General features: G+C 34.7%; 1 protein-coding gene across 2 annotated transcripts; it reads right to left on the bottom strand.

Moving 5' to 3' along the window:
• Positions 1-232: 232 nt before the first annotated feature.
• LOC149570308 (putative sugar phosphate/phosphate translocator At3g11320) lies at positions 233-18800 on the bottom strand. 2 transcript variants are annotated; one of them, XM_089822936.1, is made up of 4 exons: positions 17932-18800; positions 16741-16844; positions 14443-14671; positions 233-712 (listed from the first exon to the last, which is right to left on the bottom strand). In XM_089822936.1, exons 1-4 carry the CDS (start codon positions 18445-18447, stop codon positions 566-568), a joined length of 996 nt encoding a protein of 331 aa, XP_089679062.1. In that variant the 5' UTR covers positions 18448-18800; the 3' UTR covers positions 233-565. The 2 variants fall into 2 exon arrangements, with proteins under 2 accessions (XP_089679062.1, XP_089679063.1); XM_089822937.1 differs by having other exon boundaries at positions 233-829.
• Positions 18801-21546: the final 2746 nt, after the last annotated feature.

Genomic DNA, 21546 nt, shown 5'->3' on the forward strand with positions numbered 1-21546 from the left:
GAAATATCAAGTGTATGGTTGCGCAATTTTTATTTTTCCCTAGCAGTGGTAATTCCATTCACAAAGTTGTCTTTTCTGTATGTAATATCAAGAAACAGCATCTCATAACCTTGAAATTCCCTTCTATTTGGCGCAAAAAGAATGGAAAATAGAACAACTGGTGTTTGACAGATTGCAGTTCTCTCTCTTAGTGAATTAAAGGAAAAGACACCATGGGTAGAAGATCTGTCAATATATAAATAACACGAATGTTTTTCATTAATTAAATGCAAAAATGACATGTGAATTGCCAACTGAAATCTGTTGACCTCAAAAAGAATAAAGAAATGAAATGACATTTTCCTGTCAGATCATATCGCACAAAGGCGGGGCATATAGACCAAAAGGCAGCTCCTATTGGCCTCCCATTAATTCAAATCAGATTTTTTCTCGCTTCCAATGAAAAATTACAGTATACAAAGCATCTCGTGATCAACATTGAAGGGCGGATAAAACTTCCTCCGAAGAGCATATTACAGCACCTGCAGAGCCCACATAAGAACTCCCTCCAATTTTATATTCATCCTCATTTGAATCTCCGTTTCGCTTCACTGTAAAGAATTACCCCAATGACTGTAAGGGTGTAACCAAGCATCCCTATAAAAGATACCGGATTTCTGAAGAGCAAGATAGAAACTACTACTGCCACAGCTCCCTTTGCATTGCCTAGTACCTGTAAGAGAATTGACATAATTTTACAAACGTTTACATTATAAAGGAAAGAAAGTCCTTGATGTTTATTACATTCTTCAATCATATAACCCAGCAACCTTCGACAGCCTCAGATACCCTACATTGACATAATAGCACTATTTTATTTTATTTCTGAAGACAATTTAATGCCTAAATGGGAAATAACTACGTGTATTATTAGATTTTGTAAACTTCCTCAACACTTGTCAAAATGATCGCAAAATAAATTGAAGTTTCTAATAGATTTTGTAAACTTGCATCAACACTAATCAAAATGATCGCAACATAAATTGAAGTTTTTAAAATGCTAATAATCAGAAACCATACAAAACATTAATAAGGCAGCTATATTGTAGATAACTATACTCGCCAAAAAAGTGGGTGCACTAATTGGTAAGTTGTCCAAATTCCCAATTAAGTATAATGGAGTTTCCTAGCAACAATGGACTACTAGAACATCAATCTAAGATTAAATGGGAAGAAAAAGGATCACAAAAGTAACCAACTTGGAAGGAAACAACAAGATATAAATGATAGAACATACATCTCATTCATTGAGAATTTACCCATGAGACTGAAATGTACCGTTACTACTCAATAGTAATCATAGTATAAATGCCTCGTATATTCTTAGTTGAAATTATCACCTGTGAAGCAGACTCTTTTCAAGAACCAACATACAAAAATGTTGAACATGGGTTTCAATGGAGAGGGCATATTTTGAAGTCGTGTTAAAAAATTAGACAGACGGTCAATTTAAAGCTCAGTAAAGCAATGTCCTTGAAAAGAATAGAACCGTATCTTTACACTCTGAAACCGATAAGCAATAGATTTTCCATCAGATATTAACGTACTTTATAAAGTGGCCCTTTAACAATCAGAACACATTTCCAATTCAGGTCTACACAAATGACCAAAACCCCTCTAGTGTACACAATGAAAGTGGCCACAACAGAGATGTCAGAAATATTTAAAAATGAAAAACCTCAATGCAAGGGTGTTCTTAATTTGCCATTAAAAACAAACAATACCCACATAAAAGGTTATGCTGGCCTAAGATATTCGAACAACTACATATTATTTACAAACTTATTTCATTTAAGAATAGAAATAAATGCCAACTTAATAGATTATGATCATATCCAAACATCAGTGCGTATTGATGACAGTAATGCTCTTGACAACTAATTCTTTCAGCATAAGGCCTCACAAAGCAAAGAATATGTTCAACAAACCGAAGTTCTAACTTGAATGGTAGACAAGAAGTTTTGAGGCCATATTGATAATCTGTACGAATTGAAATGCTTATAACCGTATGTGTCTCAGAAAATAAATAAAAATTCCATAAATGAAAGTCTAGTTGAACAACCCAAAAGAGTTTACACGTAACAAATTCAGGCATAGCCTTTTCAGACTTGAAAGGAGAGTAAATTCGATCAGAGTAAAAACCATCTAAAATATGTTTCCTAAACGACCATTTCATGTTGACCTCTTGAGATTTTAATGTTAGTGTTTAATTAGTTAAGGCTTAGATAATAATGACAGTAATGTTGGCACAGTTCAAACAATACTAAAAACAAAGTGGAGATTTATTTTATAATTCATTAAAATAAAAATTATTCAACACTTGCAGAAAATAATTCTTATTGATTAAGACTTGAAAGTTAAAATCAACGTTGCCAAATTAGCTATATAAGCAAGAGCTCTTTGCGAGCTAGAGTCCCTGTCATTTGAGATCATTGTGGGGTTCTAGGTATTAGTAATTGTTTGAAAATTTATTTTGTTGTGCACTTATCTATAAGTGCACTATAATTGAAAGATTTGTATGAGATGTCTTTAGTAGTGTGAAGTTTTGGCTGGCAAAAAGACGGATATCTAAGCTTAGTAGAAGAAAAAGTCAAATGATATTTTACCATTTTCTAATTTATTTTCATTCTGCTAAATTCATTTAAGTTGAATTGGAATTAAAATTATAAAGAAAATAATTAGAAATATAAAATAAAATATTAAATGTATAATAGTGTATGTCTAGATATTTTAGGTACATTTGGTCCATAAAAATAGTTTGTATGTTAGTTTTTAATTAGAATTGATAATTGCCACCAAAAAATAGTAATATGATTTAATTGACTCTTTGCTATATTTGTTTATTAATGATGCTTCTTTTTTATAATTTATGTTGAATTTGTAGTTTAAAATATTTTATAATTATAATTTTTAATAAGAATAATAGAATTTCAAATTCCCTTACAAATTAATAATGAAAATATTTAATTTATTAATTATTTATAAAGAAATTTTTAAAAATTGATACAAACAATTTTTAATCTCATAAATTTCAAATTTTTAATATATTTATAATCCTCGCATTAGTCATTTACTCCTAATTTATCTTCTTTTTTTCTTATTTCAATAATTTTTTAAAAATTATATTTATTATGGATAAATTAAACAATTCCTTTAATGACTATTGTTTAGTAAGGTAAATTAATAAAGAATTTCTTTACGACTTCAAATATGCCCTTTCACATTTTAAATTACAAAAATAATAGAAACAAGTTTTAAATTACAAAAATAATAGAAATAGACCGTCCTCACTATACACTAAATAAAGAACATAATAAGAATTAAAAATGTCATTTTCATTTAAAAATCAATAAAAATAATTTGAATTTTTCCATGACAGTTTGGGATGAATGCTAATTCTGGGACCGAACATGTTGCCAAACGTCATCTGTTGGGCATTTATTACATTGTTATCATTAGTTTTTTACAGCTGTTTATCCTTATCCTTATATTAACCCTAAAAAATCACAAAAGCCTACAGAAAAATAGGCTTAGCCAATAGAAAATTTGGAATTCGTATTTAATAAATAGATTTTTTTAATCGTAGCGCACAAACTTTAGAATATCATCCATGCTTTCCAAGAAAAAATAAATTGAGAGGGGGCAAAAGAAAACAATAGTTCCCTGCCTTTTACGAAGGCATGCAGATTAGACATGTAAAGATGCTGCCAACTAGCCCATCAAGCCTCAGTTGTCAGGAGAAACTGAAACACCTTATCCTAATAATATGAAAATTCTAATAAAAACTTCAGAATGGAACCACTATTCATTATCATGAATCTTGCAAACTGCCAGACTTGGATGGCAAAATAGTTCTGTGACTCTAGAGATTACTAAATCATCTGCCATCCCAGAATAATCTGTTATTCTGAAATCTTTAAGTAAAAAATGCAACAACCAAAAAGGGCATAAATAAGTGCTCCTAGCACAAGTATCACATAATATAATCCTAATCATCTTAGACAACCGCTGCATATAAATTTGCTTTAGACCCTATTGTAGTACTAATACAACAAATGGCATTGGACAAACAAACCAAAGCCAGAATAGATCTAAACACATGGGAAACATCAAAAGTAGATATTAAGAAAGAAAATCAGGAAATTTGTTAGCAAACTGGTTACATAAAGGACTCAAACTCACCAAAGACAAAAAAATGCAGGATAAACCCAGTATGAACAAAACAGCTTGATTAATGACACTGATGAGGGCTGAAATGAAAATGATGAAAAGGCGTGCTTCGGCAGACAAAAATATCAAAAACCAAGTGACTTGCAGAGTCTGAGACTAAATAGAGTGGAATGATAAAACTTTGGACTGACCAGTAGTTGGTTATTTGTTCTCAATGATTATTGAAAATAAAAAGTCCACTATCTGTTACTATGTCAGGATTAGGAGTTGTACCCCTTGATAAACCTACAACCAATTTTTTATGATTTATTTAATAATTTGTAATGTTTTGCATTGTCTGCCCCTCAAGGAACAGATCACCAGGCTTGGAGAAATCGGCGAGATTCCTTGAAAAACACAATATAGCAATTAGCAATTCTATTATCAAAAAGTATGAGAGCGTTAAAATAGATGTTGCATAGTGACAAAAAAAAAAGCATCTTCAACAGTCTATATCAGACAGTGTGTACCGACATCTTGGAAAGAAGTTACACAACTTCAAAATGGAGCACCTAGTTTAATTATTAAAGGGTTACACTACATTGCATGAAAGGTGGTGGCTGGATTTCAGGTGGTGCGTAGGAACATCTTGGAAAAGTGGTTAATATTTCCAAATGGAGCACCTAGTTTGACAAGTCATCATTGAGGGATACACGTCCATCCACTGGTGGTGGTGGTTGGATTTGAATGGCGCTCTGCTCCTCACTATGGCATGGATTTTTCCTTTGGAAGACCGTAATTTAGTTTCCTGAATGGTTCAGCTCCTATAGATATAGGAGCTTGGACTACAGATTTTGCATTCCATTGGATGGTATTGCAGGTTTAGAGTGTGTAATTAGCTAACATCATGTTGTCCGACAATTGACATAAGTGCTACATCCTTTGCGGGATCCTCCCATTGTCTTTTCAGAATTATAAAGAGTCAATGGTGAGATCTATATTTGAGGCTGGGTTTTTCCCGAAGGGGCTTTCCTCAAGATACATTTTGTATCATTCTTTCTCTGTTGATTTTTCTTTTTACTTCATTCTTTCTCTGTTGATTTTTCTTTTTACTTCTTTCCATTCTTATTTCAGTTTGATTAGGTCGGATTCTAGTTTAGAACAGCATATACAATCATTATTATGTTCTCAAGTATAAACATTCTATAATCAATAAAATACTAAATTTTTTAGTGTTTACCTGACCAAATTGCATTCTAATCTAATAAGAATTGTAAGCAACGCACAGCATTCAATTTGTAACCACATTGTAGCCTATGAGTGAGTTGGTTCAGCAGATTTTGCTCTAGATTAAAGTAGATATTTCTTTAGTCATTAACTATTCAAAATATGATATGAAATTAAATCTCTATATATTTAGTATTTACCAAAATAAGGGGTGAATAACAACATCAAATGTTTATAACTTTATATGGATGGACCAAAATGTAAAGATTCAAGGGGTCTGCAAACTTTCAATTCAAATACCAATGGATAATGAAGGAATCTGATTTCTGGTTTACAACAGCATAGACAATCATTATTATGTTCTTGAGCTTAGTTACCCGGGTTCACCATATTGGCCCAAGAACCCTGCCTGGGTTCGAACCGGTTTGAAATTCGGGTCTGGTTCGACCCAGATTCAACCAGGGTTTGAATTTCCTTAGGCTGGTTCGAACCCACAGCCCAGAATTTGAACCCGGGCAAATTTGGGCTGCCCAGATTGAACCCGTCTCAAATTTGGGTCGAATTTCTGTTGTTGGCCAACTTTCAAGTCACTTTTTATAACAAAATTAATATGTTTTAAGGTCCGGTTGCCCTAAAAAGTGAATTTAAGTAGGTTATGTTGGCTTCTAACATCATTTGTGGTGTGCAAATAGGTGATTTTGTGAGCAGATAGGTGATTGAGCAAAAGAAGTTTGTGCAAAGTGGAGTTGGAAGACTAGATTGTTAGCTACAAGGAAGTGTTTGTGTCTCATCACTACATCTTTGCAAGCTTACAATGTCAGGAAGAGGTAAGTTCTTGTTCTATTTTGCTTTTGTTTCAACGTTTCATAAATATTAAATATTATAGGCTAAAGTTTTAAAATTTATTCTCAATAATAATATCAATATGTCAATATGTACACAATTTATTATCATAGGAAAAGGAGCTTCAAAGGGATCTACATCTTCCTCAGTAGGCAATAGCAATATCCCACAAAGAAAAGAACCCCCATCTAATTCTCTTTTATGGAAGTATGTGGATATTCTAGAACCTCTTCCAAAAGGTGGTGGCTTCCATTGGAAATGTCAGGGTTGTGATGTAGAATGAAATAGTTCATATTATCGTGTGGTGGGTCATTTGTGTGGATACCCTGGTAGAGGAGTGAAGAAGTGTCCAAGAAAAAAAAATGCACCTATGCCAAACTCAGTAGCATTAAAATATATTGAAGAGCATGAGCGAGCTAAAGAGAGAGAGGAACTTAGACAAAATGACATTGACGGCAATAAGAATAAGAAAAGAAGAAAAGCAATGAAATCCACCACAGATGTTGTGATAGAAAATCAACCCTTCTATACTACCTCAGCTGCCCCTGATTCTCAAAATGAAGCACCCATTCAACACAAAAGAAAGGGGCCACTTGAAACTGCATTTCAAAATCAGAGTAGGGAAATTGTCGACATTGATGTGGCAAGATGCTTGTATTGAAATGGGTTGTCTTTTAATCTTGTTCGCTTTCCATATTTCAAGTAGATGTTGAGAAGTGCTAATAAAGCACCTACAGGGTATTCAGGTCTCAACTTTGAGAGAGTATGAACCACCTTGTTGGATGACGAGGTCAACTTGATTGATGAGCAATTGAAGCCCATCAAAGATTCGTGGATTATGATAGTGGTAACAATTGTTTCGAACGAGTGGAAAGATGCTAGAAATCATCCATTAATCAATGTTTTGGCAGTGTCCACTAAAGGGGCAATGTTTTTGAAAACAGTAGATTGTGAGGGGCATGTAAAAGATGGGTCATTCATTGCTAATATCCTAATTGAGGCCATTGAACAAGTGGGTGCAAGAAACGTTGTCCAAATCATAACGGACAGCGCAAAGAATTGTAGAGTTGTTGGTTTGTTGGTTGACAAGAGATACCACCACATTTTTTGGACACTTTGTGCAGTTCATTCATTCAATCTTATGCTACAAAAGATTGGGAAGAGTATTCAGTGGATCAAGGAGATGGCATGCAAAAGCTGAGGACATCCAGATGTTCATCACAAACCACCACATGACTAATGTACTCACATTTGGAGTTGCTGAAGGTAAGTAAACTTGAAGTCAAGTTAGTTAATTTAAAAAAAGAAATAGTATCTTACAATTTCTGATTTTGTGATTATGTGATGATGTATATTCTTTTATCAAGTATGTATCTAACAATTTGTATTGTTTTTGCTCTAATTTATGTTAAAGGTTGTTAAGACACGTTTTGCATCAAATATAATAGTCTTGAGACGACTTATGCAAGTGAAGGAGGCACTTACCAATATGGTAACCGATAACAATTGGGCTATATGGCGGCAAAGCAATACTGAGAGGGCAACCACAATGAGGATATTGGATGAAAATTGGTAGGAACGTGTGGAATATCTCATTAATCTCACCGCATCCATTATGATCATGCTTAGATACGCAGACATGGATAGGCCTTGCCTTGGAGAGATCTATGATGGCATAGACTCAATGCTTGAGAAGATCAAGCAAATTGTAAATGAAAAGGAACAAGATCCTCAAGAGACCTTCTTCGAACAATTGCGAGCAATTGTTATAGAAAGATGGAACAAAATGACCACTCCTCTACATTTGCTTGCCTATGCATTGACGCCCAAATACTATAGCACCCAATATACTGATCTACTAGGAAGGCTACCACCCTATAGAGACATAGAAGTGTTTGATGGATACAAAGCAGCATTTGAAAGACTCTTTTCTGATAATGAAGTGCGAAATTTGATAACGGATGAGTTCATACAGTTTGTGGAAGCAAAAAAATTAAGTAACGATGCTCTTCGTCATCAGTTTAGGAAGGATGCTCATAGTTGGTGGTACCTCCATGGAAAAACATTTCAAAGGTTGCAGCCCCTTGCAATCAAAGTGATATCACAAGTAAGTTTAATTTTAAAAAATTGTTATTAGTTTCCTCTATCTAAAAAAATCGTTAGAAATTCTAAGATTCAAGTTACATAATTTTAAATTTTATTTTAATTGTTTACATGTCATGTCTTCCTAGAATGCTAGTTCATCTGCTTCAGAGAGAAATTGGAGCACATATTCTTTCATCCATTCAGTGAAGCACAATAGGTTGCAATCAAAAAGAGTGGAAAACTTGGTATATGTGCATTACAACTTGCATCTCCTCTCGCACAAGACTAAAAAATACAAAGAAGGGGAGACAAAGAGTTGGGATGTAGATGCAGAGTTGGCGGACTTGGATATTTCTACTTCTCAGCTTACAATTGATGACTTTGAAGATTTTGATGCCCATACTATTGTTGTTGGTGCTGATCCCATTGGTCTTAGCTCTATTGCTAAGTCAACTAATGCGGAAGGACTACGAGAAGAAGAAGAAGAAGAAGAATATTAAGATTTTATACATTATGATTACTTAAAGTTGAAACAATGATACTTGAACTTGCTGTTATGATTCATAGATAATGATTTACTTTTAAGTTTTAATGTTTTGAATCTTTCATGTTGAACTTAAAAATTGAAATATATGATGCTATGATCTTTATTCATGATGCTATGATTACAACTTATGTGTTTGAAGTTTATGCCTATGGTGTTTTTGTTGTTTAAATGATTAACTTAGTTTACATCATATGATTTTATGACACTATGCTTCTAGGCTTCATAAATATGTATATATATAATTTTTACATTTTTTTGTACGGACGAACCCAAAACACTTACAAAAATTTTGCTGTACCAGCGAACCGGTTCTTTGAACCCGTATTTCGAACTGCACCCGAACTGGTAACTAAGTTCTTGAGTACAAACATTCTATTTTCAACAAAATACTAATCAGAATATATTTTAGTGTTTATCTAACCAAATTGCATTCTAATCTCATAAGAGTTGTAAGCAAGGCACAGCAGTCAATTTGTAACCACATTGTAGCCTATGAGTGAGTCAGTTCAGCAGATATTGCCTTAGTCATTAACTGTCCAAAGTATGATTTGAAATTAAATCTCTATATATTTGGTATTTATCAAAAAAGGGATGAATAACAACATCAAATGTTTGTCTAAATGGACCAAAATGTGAAGATCCGAGGGGTTTGCAAATTTTTAATTCAAATCCCAATGCATAAACAAGGAAGAAAGCATTCAGGCAGCTTATAGACTGTTAGAAACAATTAAAGACAATAAATGAGTAATGTATTACTTTCAAGAGTCGTAATACATAAGATAGTTTGTCTAATGCTGCATTTCTTGAGTCACCTGTTGACATAAAGGTCAATTTCTCTATTAGTGACTCAACATTTAGTCAATTGGTTACGCTACCGAGCTCTACAGTTGCTGCTGAGCCTATCAGTCAGCTTGCAGTTTTAACCAGGTGATTCAGCTGTTCCCGAGACAAGTAGTCAGAATACAATGTCTACCAAGTACCTAAGTTAGTTTGCAGTGTTTGCCAAGCTACACAGTGTTTACCAAACTTCATAAACAACGTACAGTGCAAACCGAGTGTAGCAGAGGCTCCCGAGCAATTCAGTGGAAGTAAAGAAGATCGTAGTGTCCACCGAGCTCTGTGGAGTTAACCAAGTCCAACAGTGTCTACTGAGCTCACAGGGTTAACAAAGTGGCTCTAGTGTTGACCAAGTGATCCAGTTGCTACCGAGTTTCTCAGTATTCACCGAGTCACACAGTGCTAACCGAGTTCAAGTTACTTGGAAGTGATTAGTGTGGACTGAGCTTCAAGTTCAACCGAGTGCCAAAGTTTGCCGAGTGTTGACAATGTTTGCCGTGTATTAGAACATCACCGAGTTTGTCTTGAAAACCCGAGTTACAGTAGTTGGGCTGACTTTGTAAATTATGATGAAATTGGTATTGTAGCCGACTCCAGTAAGTTGTGATTTAGATTGATATATATGTAATACATTATATCATATCCAAAAGATATGTATGAAGAGATATGATGAGCAGAAGTGTGAATTAGAGAAGGCTACAAATAGTATAAAGGGCAGCAAAGATTTATCTATCACAATCAAGTGATCATTGCAATACAAGGAATCTCAACCAGCAAATCAGAGATCAACCACTAGTTCATCCTAACAGGTGCATCAATCAAATCCTTTAACAAGGTAGACTTAACAGTCTTCGCTAAATCTCCTAACCGAGTGCATACTTCATTGTATGTTTGTAAATCCTTTAACAAGGTGGACCTCACAATCCTCATTACTCCTAACAGGGTAGATCACCAGAAGTGATCAATTGTAAGCCTTAACAAGTTAACTTTATACTACAGTACTAAAGCTTGTGGGTATCATCCCCACTCCAGTTTTACTTTCTAATTGGAAGGTTTCTAGGTCACCATATCTTGTGTCAAAGTGTTATGAATGTTTATTTGCTTTCATTTTTTCATGCATGCAATTAGATCAGAATATTATATGAAGGATTAATTGGTGAAGTGAGATAAAGTTTTATTGGTTCCTAATTCACCCCTCCCCGCTCAATAACCTTGCCTACCTTATATTTCCAACAATAACCAAGGGTGGAGAGCAATCAAATTAGATCAACGATCTTTACTTCAGACTTGAATTGCTTGGTAAAAATGGCTTACAGTCAATCCTTTGGCTCCTGCTTGATGTATGTAGAATATTTTTAAGAAATATTTATAATTTGTAAACCAAATGATCAACCTGAATCCTTGTCTATCCCAAACACAGTTCTCTCATGTATCAATAAAAATAAAAAGCACTTGAATATATTTTAACGAGAATGTGTCGTCATTCACAAGCAAATGAGTCAGCAGGCAATACATGTAACAAGGGAGAACAATTTGTGAATGACAGTAGAAAAGTTCAGAAGTGGCAAATATTTTATAATTTAGTATAAGGTTAAATGAAATGGAGCTAACGAACTGCTTGATTGCTCCATACACTCCAGTAAAAATAAGCGCACAAATATGAGAAAAACTAAACCCTCTGCATACGGAAAAGCCCAGCACTCTGATTGGGAGAAATCAACAGGCAGATGGAATTACATCCACATCAGTGAACAAAACTGCATGAAATCCTCTGTGATTCTGCAGGGTTTCTCTGAGCTTTCAGGATGGAGGGATAGGGCAATCAGGGTACAAGGTTTTGCCATTTCAGGAAGGTGGGGTAGTGACCACTAAAATTTAAATTAACTTGAACGAACTAAAAGGCTGAAAGCAAGTGAAATACTAAAATGTAAACATATATCCTGCATTTGCACAAATAAAACTCCCCCCTTTAAATTTTAGGGTTTAGAGCATATTAACCCTTAAAAATTTAAACTCTTTATGCTTGTGAACAAAATGCAGCAGGTTGTGCAGCTCTAAAGAGAAAATGTACCCCTCTGCTTCCCCAAGTCCCCTGGGCATCCAGGATATTGCGGACATCAACCAAGCCTCCCCAGGTGCATACACCAGGAATACTGCACTTCTATCATTGAAAATTTGAAGGAAATTATTGATTGGACTAGATTGTAGTTGGGGAGAGAGACATTTCTCTTTTGCATTTCAGTTCATGAAATAACTGATCATTCCTATTTTGTACCTAATGACAACTATATGGTAAGTATCGTCAATAACTGCATGGTCCAGTTTCATCTTATCCATTCCAATTGAATAAATGACTTTGACAACCTGGGGGGATAAGAATGTATCAATTTCAGTCCCACCACAGAACAAAGAGGTGAATGAAAGCACAATGCCCTGGCAAAAGGCTTTTACATTTTGGATTGACAGATGATGGTATTGTCAATAATTGCATGTTCCATCTCATCTTAATCCGTTCCGATTGACAAAATTCCTTACCGGAGACTTCAATGACCTGGAGGGAATTAAAAATGTGGCAAATTCATTCAAACCATAGGACAAAATGGTGAAAATAATGCAATGAACGGGTGAAAGGCTTTTAAATTTGGATTCAAGGATGTATTAAATTGACAATTTTGCAAAAACCAATAGACATAAATACAACGCATGAAGACTTTTTTAATGCAAATCAAGAAGTACTGAAGCACTGACATAGAAAAATGGAAGTGTAAGAGGAAGTCGATTACTCAGGTTTTACATGGGAAAACTCAGGCAAATTAAAAAGCACTAAAATATTCATACAAAAATTGGAAAATGCAAATGATGTTATTGCAAGCCAAATATAAAGAGTAGAACGTGAAAAAAACAAGTCTAAAACAAAGAATCTGTTCAGGATTGCCAGTTACTCTCAAATTCTCAATGTGTGTCCTGTTTGGCTGATGAACCCAATCAAATGTTCACCTGCATCCTGAAACAGTTTCATTCTGAAGTGAATATGTGAAAATTGTGGTGCAAATGGAAAACACAGGCCTTATAGACAAAGAGACAATTGTTTTAAAACATCCAGGAAAAACCCATGTGTTATTTAATATTCAATGAGTTATTGGCAGGTAATTTAATAACCCACAAGTTTTTCCCAGGTCTTTACCAAACAAACCCTGTTAGTGTAAAAACCACCCTGCCAGTTCAAAACTGACATGGCCCCAGCCCCAAGCCACATTGAACTACAGACTTTTCTAGGGTAAAGCTGCTACGAATGAGATTCTCAATTATGCCAGAATGCATCCTCTGTTTCTATTTAGGATGTTAATCATTTCAGCTTTTTCCTTCAGACAATTGAGCATGAAGATGATATGATGTTGGGGACTCTAGAAGAAGACACCCACAAATTCCAGACTATGTCCACTGTTGTAGATTTGGTAGCTTCCTTCACTTAGATGAATAAATATAGAATGATTAAAATTTGCATTTGAACTTTGACTGCCTTCAAAAGAAAACAGCAATTGATTCTAAGTGCAATTATGTATGTGCAAATTGTATACAGTTTAATACAAACAAGTATTTCACCCTTTTAAGTAGAGCAGTTCTAAATTGAAAGAAATTAATGAAAGAATAACCCCAATCCAGATTATAGTGAATAATCCTATGACAAGCTACTTCAGAACCACCCTAATTATGCACAACTATGCAAAAGTAAACTATACCAAAAGTCATATAAGTTTTGCAAAAGACTGAGAAAGATGATATACCAACAATCTACTTCAGAACAGCCATAATTATGCATAACTAAACTATGCCAAAGGTTATATAAAGTTTTGTGAAAGAATGGGTAGGTAATATAATGATGAATCAATAATCAACTAAAAATTACTCATATAAAGTACCCCAAAGGCATTAGATCAAATCTTTAAACTGCTGTCCATATCCAAAAGTGATTTTTAATGCTAGCCCACAGATCTAGGTAACATAGTTGCAGGCTAATATTTACAAAAGAAGCAGATTCAAACAACGAAACCCACTAGATCTAAAGGGGAAAATAGTGCTGAAAAAAGTTGCTGCAGTCCCCTCTATAGGGCTTACCAGCATTATACCCTGACGAACAGGATTTTGAGAAAAAATTTGACATACAAATATAAGATGGACACAGCCGCATCTAATATACTGACAAGTCAATAACCAACTCAGACCACTTTCTCCAATCAACTTCAACAGCATCTTTCATTCAAACTTATATATGCTATTGGCCTAAATCTTTAAACTGCTGCCCACTTCTAAAATTAATTAGCAATATTAGTCCACATATAAAGAAAGATAACCTAGTGGCAGGTTACTATTTACATCGGATGCAAGTCCAAAGGCCAAAACCATCTCACCATTAGGCCACAAACTCCAGATTGTGGAAGAGGTTATACTGGCATGAAAAAATAAAATTGAACCACCCACATGAAATAAATTTCTCGCACAAGCATACATTTCTCGGTATAGGAAATAGAATTTGCCTCTAATAAAAACCAATCAAGCACACATCTTCAAGTAAAATGTATAGAAATATAATATCTCATATAACTTATTTTCAAGTTAAATCTTGAAGATGTTTGGATACATGAAAATAGAAATCAGAAGCATGACATCGTGAAGCGTAAAAAGGGAACAGAATAATCTAAGAGAATTCAACATACCTGGAGAGTTAATGCACTTGTGTGCTTGGTGACCAAAAAATTGGTCAAGTTCACAAAATAAGCTAGGGCCGAATTGAAAAGGAGGTAGAAAACTATCTTTGAATCCTGCCTTGCAAGTGCTACGGTTATCCCCAGCACATTAGGTTCCATATATAATGTTGCAGGTAGCAGAACCACTACTGCAATAGGCGCCATATACAGCAGTAGATTCATGGAGCTTAGCTTCTCCCTGTTATTGATCACAACAAATGGATGGAAATCAGATATAGCAAAACTTTTTACTGTTCAAATGCATGTCTATTCAAATTTCAACATACTGCAGACTCTCAGAGAATTAAAAGTCAATTCATACATCCAGTGATCAATTTAGAGACAAAAAATGATCTCCTATCATGGTGCAAGAGCAGTTTATTTGTTGGATTAGACAAAAAAAATTGTAAACATTTTAATTTTTTCCAATGTGCATACTTATACTTGTCGAATGGCATGTTTCAAAATAGGTAATTTCAGCAATTAATCTAGTGACGTGCTCAAAGAGCAGTAGCTAAAATTCTTGGCACGTTTTATAAAGACAGTCACAGGATTTATTCAATGCATAATAACTAGGATGCCGGCTCAGTTCCAAATTTGGGTACGAAGGACCAATTCGCCAGTATGGAAAATTTTGGAAAAGGGGTTTGGGTTTGTTAGTACAACTACAAAAACATGTCAAAACCATTATAAGCATAAGTTAAGATTGGAATGCCACATAGATCATAAAAACATTTAAATAACAAAAGCACCGTAAACTTGTAATCATGGTATCTTGTATCACAATCATACCATCATAGAATCATATACTTCAAGTTCAATATCAAAGATCCAAAACATTAAAATTAAATCATAACATCAAGTTCCAGTATCAATGTTTGAAATTCAACTAATCAAGAATTTTTTTATATTTTTCTTCTTAATCGTCTTCCTCACTTCCCTTTTAAAGATTCTTCCCTTCGAAGCATGTTTGAGGTAGTCTTAGGTGATCTTAGGTGGTAGCAATTTTCAAGTCTCCAAGTCCAAGAGTGAGTTTCATCAATTTTGGCCTGCTAGAAAGTAATGTCTGTCTGGCGTGTAAGCAAGTGTTAAGCTAAGTCTGTAAGGAATATAGAATTGAAACTAACTAATTTGTGAGGAAATGAGTTAGAATCATTAAAAAATCCTTGTTCAAGCTTCAATTTGACCTCAGAAAGCCAAGACAGGTTGTGGGAGATAACACTGCTGAAGGCACGCTGAAGCCTGAAACTTGGCTAAATCTGGAATTTTTTGGAAACCCCCCAAAATATAGAATCTGCATTTTAACTCCTATGAAGCTGAAACTTATCTCAAAAATCTTGACAGTATTTAAACAGATATATCTAAAACTATAAGAAAGGACTTAGATGTTATATTTGAATAAAACCTCTTGCCCCGGAGCTGAAAACATGACCAAGTATGAAAACATGTTACCAAAAGAAAAATCTTTAAAAGTTAAGCCTTTATTCAATTTGCCAAAAAAACATGTGCTCGCTGCTGACTTTGACCATCCGTGGGCCAAAATTTGCATCTGGTTAGATCTGGGTCCATGTATTTTGCATCTGATCAGCCTGGGTCTGACCGGCCCGTGGTCTGGTTCAACCGAGGCCTGTGTGGAACAGACCCACAGGTGGACCAGACCAATACCACAGACCAGTTCAAACTGCGGCTGGTCCAGGAGCCTATTTGGACGAACTGGACAACAAACTTCTATCAGAGGTAATTAATTTGCAGATGTCTGAAAAGTAACAACCATTATTATTCAGACATTTAGCTCAGTCACGGCTAATCTAGGTGTAATTTTAACGCTACATTCTTATTAGCTCTATATGCAAAGCTGAACAGAAAACACATCAGATAAACAATTTCTCTTTTATATATTTCAACCAGAAGCATTATAACAAACCAAAGATGAAGTCTGGCTCTTCTATCATTTGCAGGTTAAACTGACTGATCGAAAATCCTCTTCCAAACTCTTTAAATGTGACCATGCCAACCTTCAAACTTACCAAGAAGGAAAGAACATTTATGGGATGTCCTTTGGTACAAAATTTAGATTACATGCAAAAAAATCAATTGAATAGAGGAGATCTTTTCCACTTATGTAAATTTAATTTCATCAGTACTGAAGAGGTCTTTGAGCATGCTTGTAAAGTTAAACATTTCACACAATGTAACCACATCGTACCAAATGCTTGCAAAAGGATTAAGTCACAAAATGGAAGAGCAAAGACTTTATAAGCACTATACCCTTCAGAAGATAGCAGAAGCCCTTGGAGCACGGATTTGAGAGCTCTTGCAGCAGTCGCTGAGATGCACATTATGAAGCCATACAGATGAAAACTTGGCTCACCCTTCAATACCAAAAAAACAAGAAATCACTAATAATGATTGAATATGATTTTAAACAACTCGTTGTACGAGAATTAACAAGAGAGTCAAAATAAATATAGTGGATGCAAAATTAAAATCCCTTGCCTGTTAGGCCCAAAATAAACTTAAAGGAAACAAAATAGAAAACCAAAAATCTAGGTGTAATTTTGTCAAACGATATGAGTAGGCCATCGGTTAATCTTGAATAAAAGTAAAGATAATAAATAGATCAGTCCCTTCCACTTGCATAGCAAAGGAGCATGGAAGCCAGTATATTACTGCATGCAAACATAAATGCCTGTATTTGAGCGAGAGTGTTTATGACAATTTAGGTAGACTGGTTGCCTTTTCTAGGAGCTTAAAAGAGTTTTTTAATTTCTATGAGGAAAGATGCATATCCCTCAGAGGAGCTCCTGGTGTCTAGAAATTCGAATGTCCAGGTTACTCCCTAGCTTGATCATGAGGTCAAAATCTAGGGACACAAAATTTAAATCCTAACCGAATTAAATGCCCATGGTTTAAGCATACCCTAAAAACAACCCCTTATTGTATACACATGCATTTATGTTCGTGGATAAGTGCATTTATACAAGTGTATTCCCTACCTACAGATACGTAAATGTCCATACGAATTTATGAATGCATAAACATATCCAAGAGTCTGTGTGCACTGCCGCACGGCACATGGGCGCAGAAACACACACCCTTCATATTTCTTGAAGATACTCACAAAATTCTTAAAAGTAAAGATTAAAAGTGGACAGAGAAACCCCTTCCACAAAGGCACGGCAATGGAAGCCCAATGTATCTCTACCAACACAAGTGTGTGAATTAGGGTGATATAATCATGTGCGTGTGTACCCAAACAAACAGAAATTAAATTTCAAACACAACATACACAAAGACAATCAAACCAGGATCTCCATAAGCGCGAATGTGTATATATACATACAACTATACCATTGAACTTGTAAGTACTCATATATACAGATGGACAGGTATAAATATTTATGCATCTGAACATACATAAACGAGCTTCAAAATAACAGGTGGGTAAGTAAAGCTTACCCCACTGGCGATGACGACGCCTGTGACAACAGGAACAAGCGTAAGATATGTCAGCCATGCCTCTCTCTTGATAGTCATAAGATATGCAAAGACTGCGGTGAAAAATGGCGTAGTAGCCCCAACTGCCTGGTTAAAAGAAACCGGCAGATATCTCAACGAGATGTTCCCGCCTACAACAGATGTGCAGAAAATGACACTCAATGCAAAGATCTTCATGAACTGCACCCTTGACCTGATTGCCTGCATTGGAACCATCTTCATCCACACTATAGCTACATAACTCAACAAAGAGCAGGCTGTCATATGGCACATGGTCAGAAAGATAGGGAATCGGAACCCATAGTTGCTGAGCAGATACTTGTTCAGTAGCAGCACACCTATATTCGAGCAATACCAGGCACCCACTAGGCCTATGGTGAATGCCCTGCTAGAATAGTTTGCAGATTGCTTGGAGGCATTCGATCCCCTGACCGAAGGCAGAAGCTTTTCCTTCTCCTGGGCCAGAGGATTCGCCATTTTCAGATCCCCTTTAACCAATGACAGATCTGTTTAGCTACAAACTGTACAGATCTTCATGGTGGATGTTGCCCAATTGAAAGAAGACGTAGGTAGGTATTCCTCAATTCAATGGAGACTAATGAGGGTATTGCTCAATTCAATAGACACTTAAGAGGGTATCCGTCGAATCAAATGAGGACTACTCTGGGCATTTGTCAAATGAATGAAGGTTTCTGTGGGTATTGATATTTCAGTGAAGGCTTTTACGGCTGTTGAGAAATTCAATGGCGACTTCTGGGAGTGCTCCACAATTCAATGGAGAAATCTGTGAGTACTCCACAATTCAAGGAAAGCTTCTGTGGGCACTCGTTAGCTTGAATCTCGTTGGTGTGTGTGTTAAATAGCCAAAATGAATGACGTTAGAATAGAATAGAGACGATGTAGTTGGACAGTGACTTTTGCTCGTGGGATAAAGCCTCATTTTTTGGCTCAACTGATGGAAACCAAATGAGCATTTTATATGCAGTGGAAATCTGCAAGAAAACACCGTATGTGCCATTCACTATGGGAGCATGTGAATATGACCCAAGAAATTTGGCATTTGCTTTGTCCGAGATGCTTTGTTGGTTGCTTCCCTCCACCCGATGGAGGTTGAAGGTCAATGTTCTTGAAGGGTTACCAACCAGCTGTTTGAAGCTTTTAAATATTTATTTCAAGAAAAAGATGCTACAAGTTGGTGTCAATACTGGGTTCAGAAAAGATTTCCTATGCTGGGTATCAATCTATTATTTTGTTTGTTTTAGATTTATTTTCATGTAGAATTTTGTATTGATAGTTCATGAAAACCTCCATTTAAAATTTAAAACTTTAATTTTATTTTATAGATATTCCTGAATTTTGTTTTCTTTTGGTTTTGACTTCTTTTGTGAAAGCATGCAATAAGAGGGGACCTTAGTTTATTAAAGCCCAAATAATCATAGACCTATCCATATGCCTTCTTGTGCTTGATCCCCCTTAGCTATTATGAGAATATTATATTCAATCTTTTCCCTTTAAATTGTTTTGATGCTAGGATATGGTAGAATATCGAATCTATGTTTTGGTTGATAAGAATCTATGTTTTGGTTGATAAGTGGGCAAATAAATTGAATTAATTGTTTATTGGTCTTCTAGACTACAAGATTTAATGTTAAACATTCGATAGATCGTATTTAAATATTTGATTGAAAGGATAAGATTGGAAAGTTTTGTATTATAATATTTTTTAGAAAGTTTTTAAATTAATATTTAGATTGGTGTTATGGGTTGGAGTTGAGAGATATTTTTATATAGTATTTAATTTGTAAATTTTAAAAGTATATTTTAAATTGAAATTAAAATATAGGAAACAATTGTTATAGTGTGTTGAGAGCACTATTAGAATTAATAAAGGTTGTCTATTATCTTTACTATTTGGAGTGTATATTGATTAAGAAAATTGGATAGATGATTATTTTATTTTATGGTAAGTTTAGAATCATCAAGAAAAAGTATGAAGTTTTGGACAATATTTATTGAAACTTTAATTGTTCTTTTATGTCTTGTGCTAGAGGATATTGCAATACAACTAAAAATTGCAATTCAGCATATTAGGGGATCTCATATAAAGATATGGTGAATACCACAAAATAAATTGATGGGGTTCAAAGTGGAAGCATTGTTAATGATACAAATATGGGCAAAGAAATGGATGAGTTGCTACCAAAAGAATAATCAAATGCTAAGATGGGTAAACTTTAGAAACACAATTTATCGATGATGTTATCGATATTATTATCAAATGCCAAAATAATATTTAATGGATACCCAAAAGAGAAAAAGTGTAATGCCCACCCATAGTTTGTTTTTTCATTATATTTACCAAACTTTTTTAATGTCTATTTCATGGATGTGTTAGTTTCAAGGATAGTATTTCATAACTTGGACTAAAGATATATCAATGATGATTACTTGAATGACTATATTTCATGTGTTAGTTAATGATTATGGTTACTAGTGCATTAATGATGCTTTAATGATTTGTAGTTAATAAATGTGATTCCTTTCATAGCAATGTTAGATGATGTTTTAATGATGATTACTTCATATTCATAATAATGCATTATTTTATCTGCGCATATGATGTTTGACTTGTCATTATTATGGTACTTACTTCATACTTGCATGTGTATGGTGTGTGTGTCTGTTTTATCTTTATGTTTGTCGTGTTTGATGTGGTTAAGGGAGGGAATCGTAGTCACCAGCTAGTTGGGATCTACACAATGTACCACTCCCTCCCATTGCTTATTTAGTTTAGATATATTTATATACATGTACATGCTCATCTTTTATGCAGAATGTAGGTACTAGACATCGACTTCCCTAAATTGCCAGAATGAGCATGCCCTATCACAATAACTCAATGGTAAGAATGGGGAGATAATAACTCTATTCATGGTGTACACTATTGTATTGATTGCTTCCCTCCAAAATGTTTTAGATACATCATTCTCAAACATCATTGCTCTTCCTTCCTCTGATATAGATTTGTTCCTCCTTTCTTCTATTCCATTTTGCTCAGGAATCTTGGGTAATGATAATTGTCTCTTAATTCCATTTTCTTCACAAAACATGTTAAACTCTTTAGAAGTAAACTCTCTACCTTTATTTGATCGGAAACACTTAATCTTGACACCAGATTCATTCTCAAGTATATTCTTAAATATATTAAAATTTTCAAATGCCTCAGATTTTCTTTAAGAAATGCTACCCACATCATTCTTGTGAAATCATTGACAAAAATCATAAAATACCTCTATCCATAGAAACATGATGCAAGAGCATCCGTAGTTGGCTTGCAATCCTATAGGATGGTGTGGTTTGGCTCTAGAGTTCGAGAACTTGGTTAAAGAATGAAGTGTGACTCAATTGATACTAAGTTGGTTTGGTTGTTGTATTAATTGAGTGACATGGTTAATGAAGATGTTCAAAAAAGCTTGTTGTGCTCGATAGATACTAAGATCTCAGTTTTCACTTGGAGCTCGTCAGTAGTGTTTCTCGAGTTAGCTAGGTCATTGAAGGGAGCTTAGAAGATATTAG

This window comes from Cupressus sempervirens, chromosome 3 (assembly GCF_028749045.1).
Source record: "Cupressus sempervirens isolate cs-2001-9-10 chromosome 3, ASM2874904v1, whole genome shotgun sequence".
Taxonomy (NCBI): Eukaryota; Viridiplantae; Streptophyta; class Pinopsida; order Cupressales; family Cupressaceae; genus Cupressus; species Cupressus sempervirens.

Excerpts from the sequence above, each read along its gene's own strand:
- LOC149570308 (XM_089822936.1), bottom strand. The coding sequence starts at position 18,447 with ATGGCGAATCCTCTGGCCCAGGAGAAGGAAAAGCTTCTGCCTTCGGTC. Across the intron at positions 16,845-17,931 it reads GCGTCGTCATCGCCAGTGGG|GGTGAGCCAAGTTTTCATCT; the intron begins GTAAGCTTTACT and ends TTGGTATTGAAG. Across the intron at positions 14,672-16,740 it reads CTTCTGCTATCTTCTGAAGG|GGAGAAGCTAAGCTCCATGA; the intron begins GTATAGTGCTTA and ends GATCAATAACAG.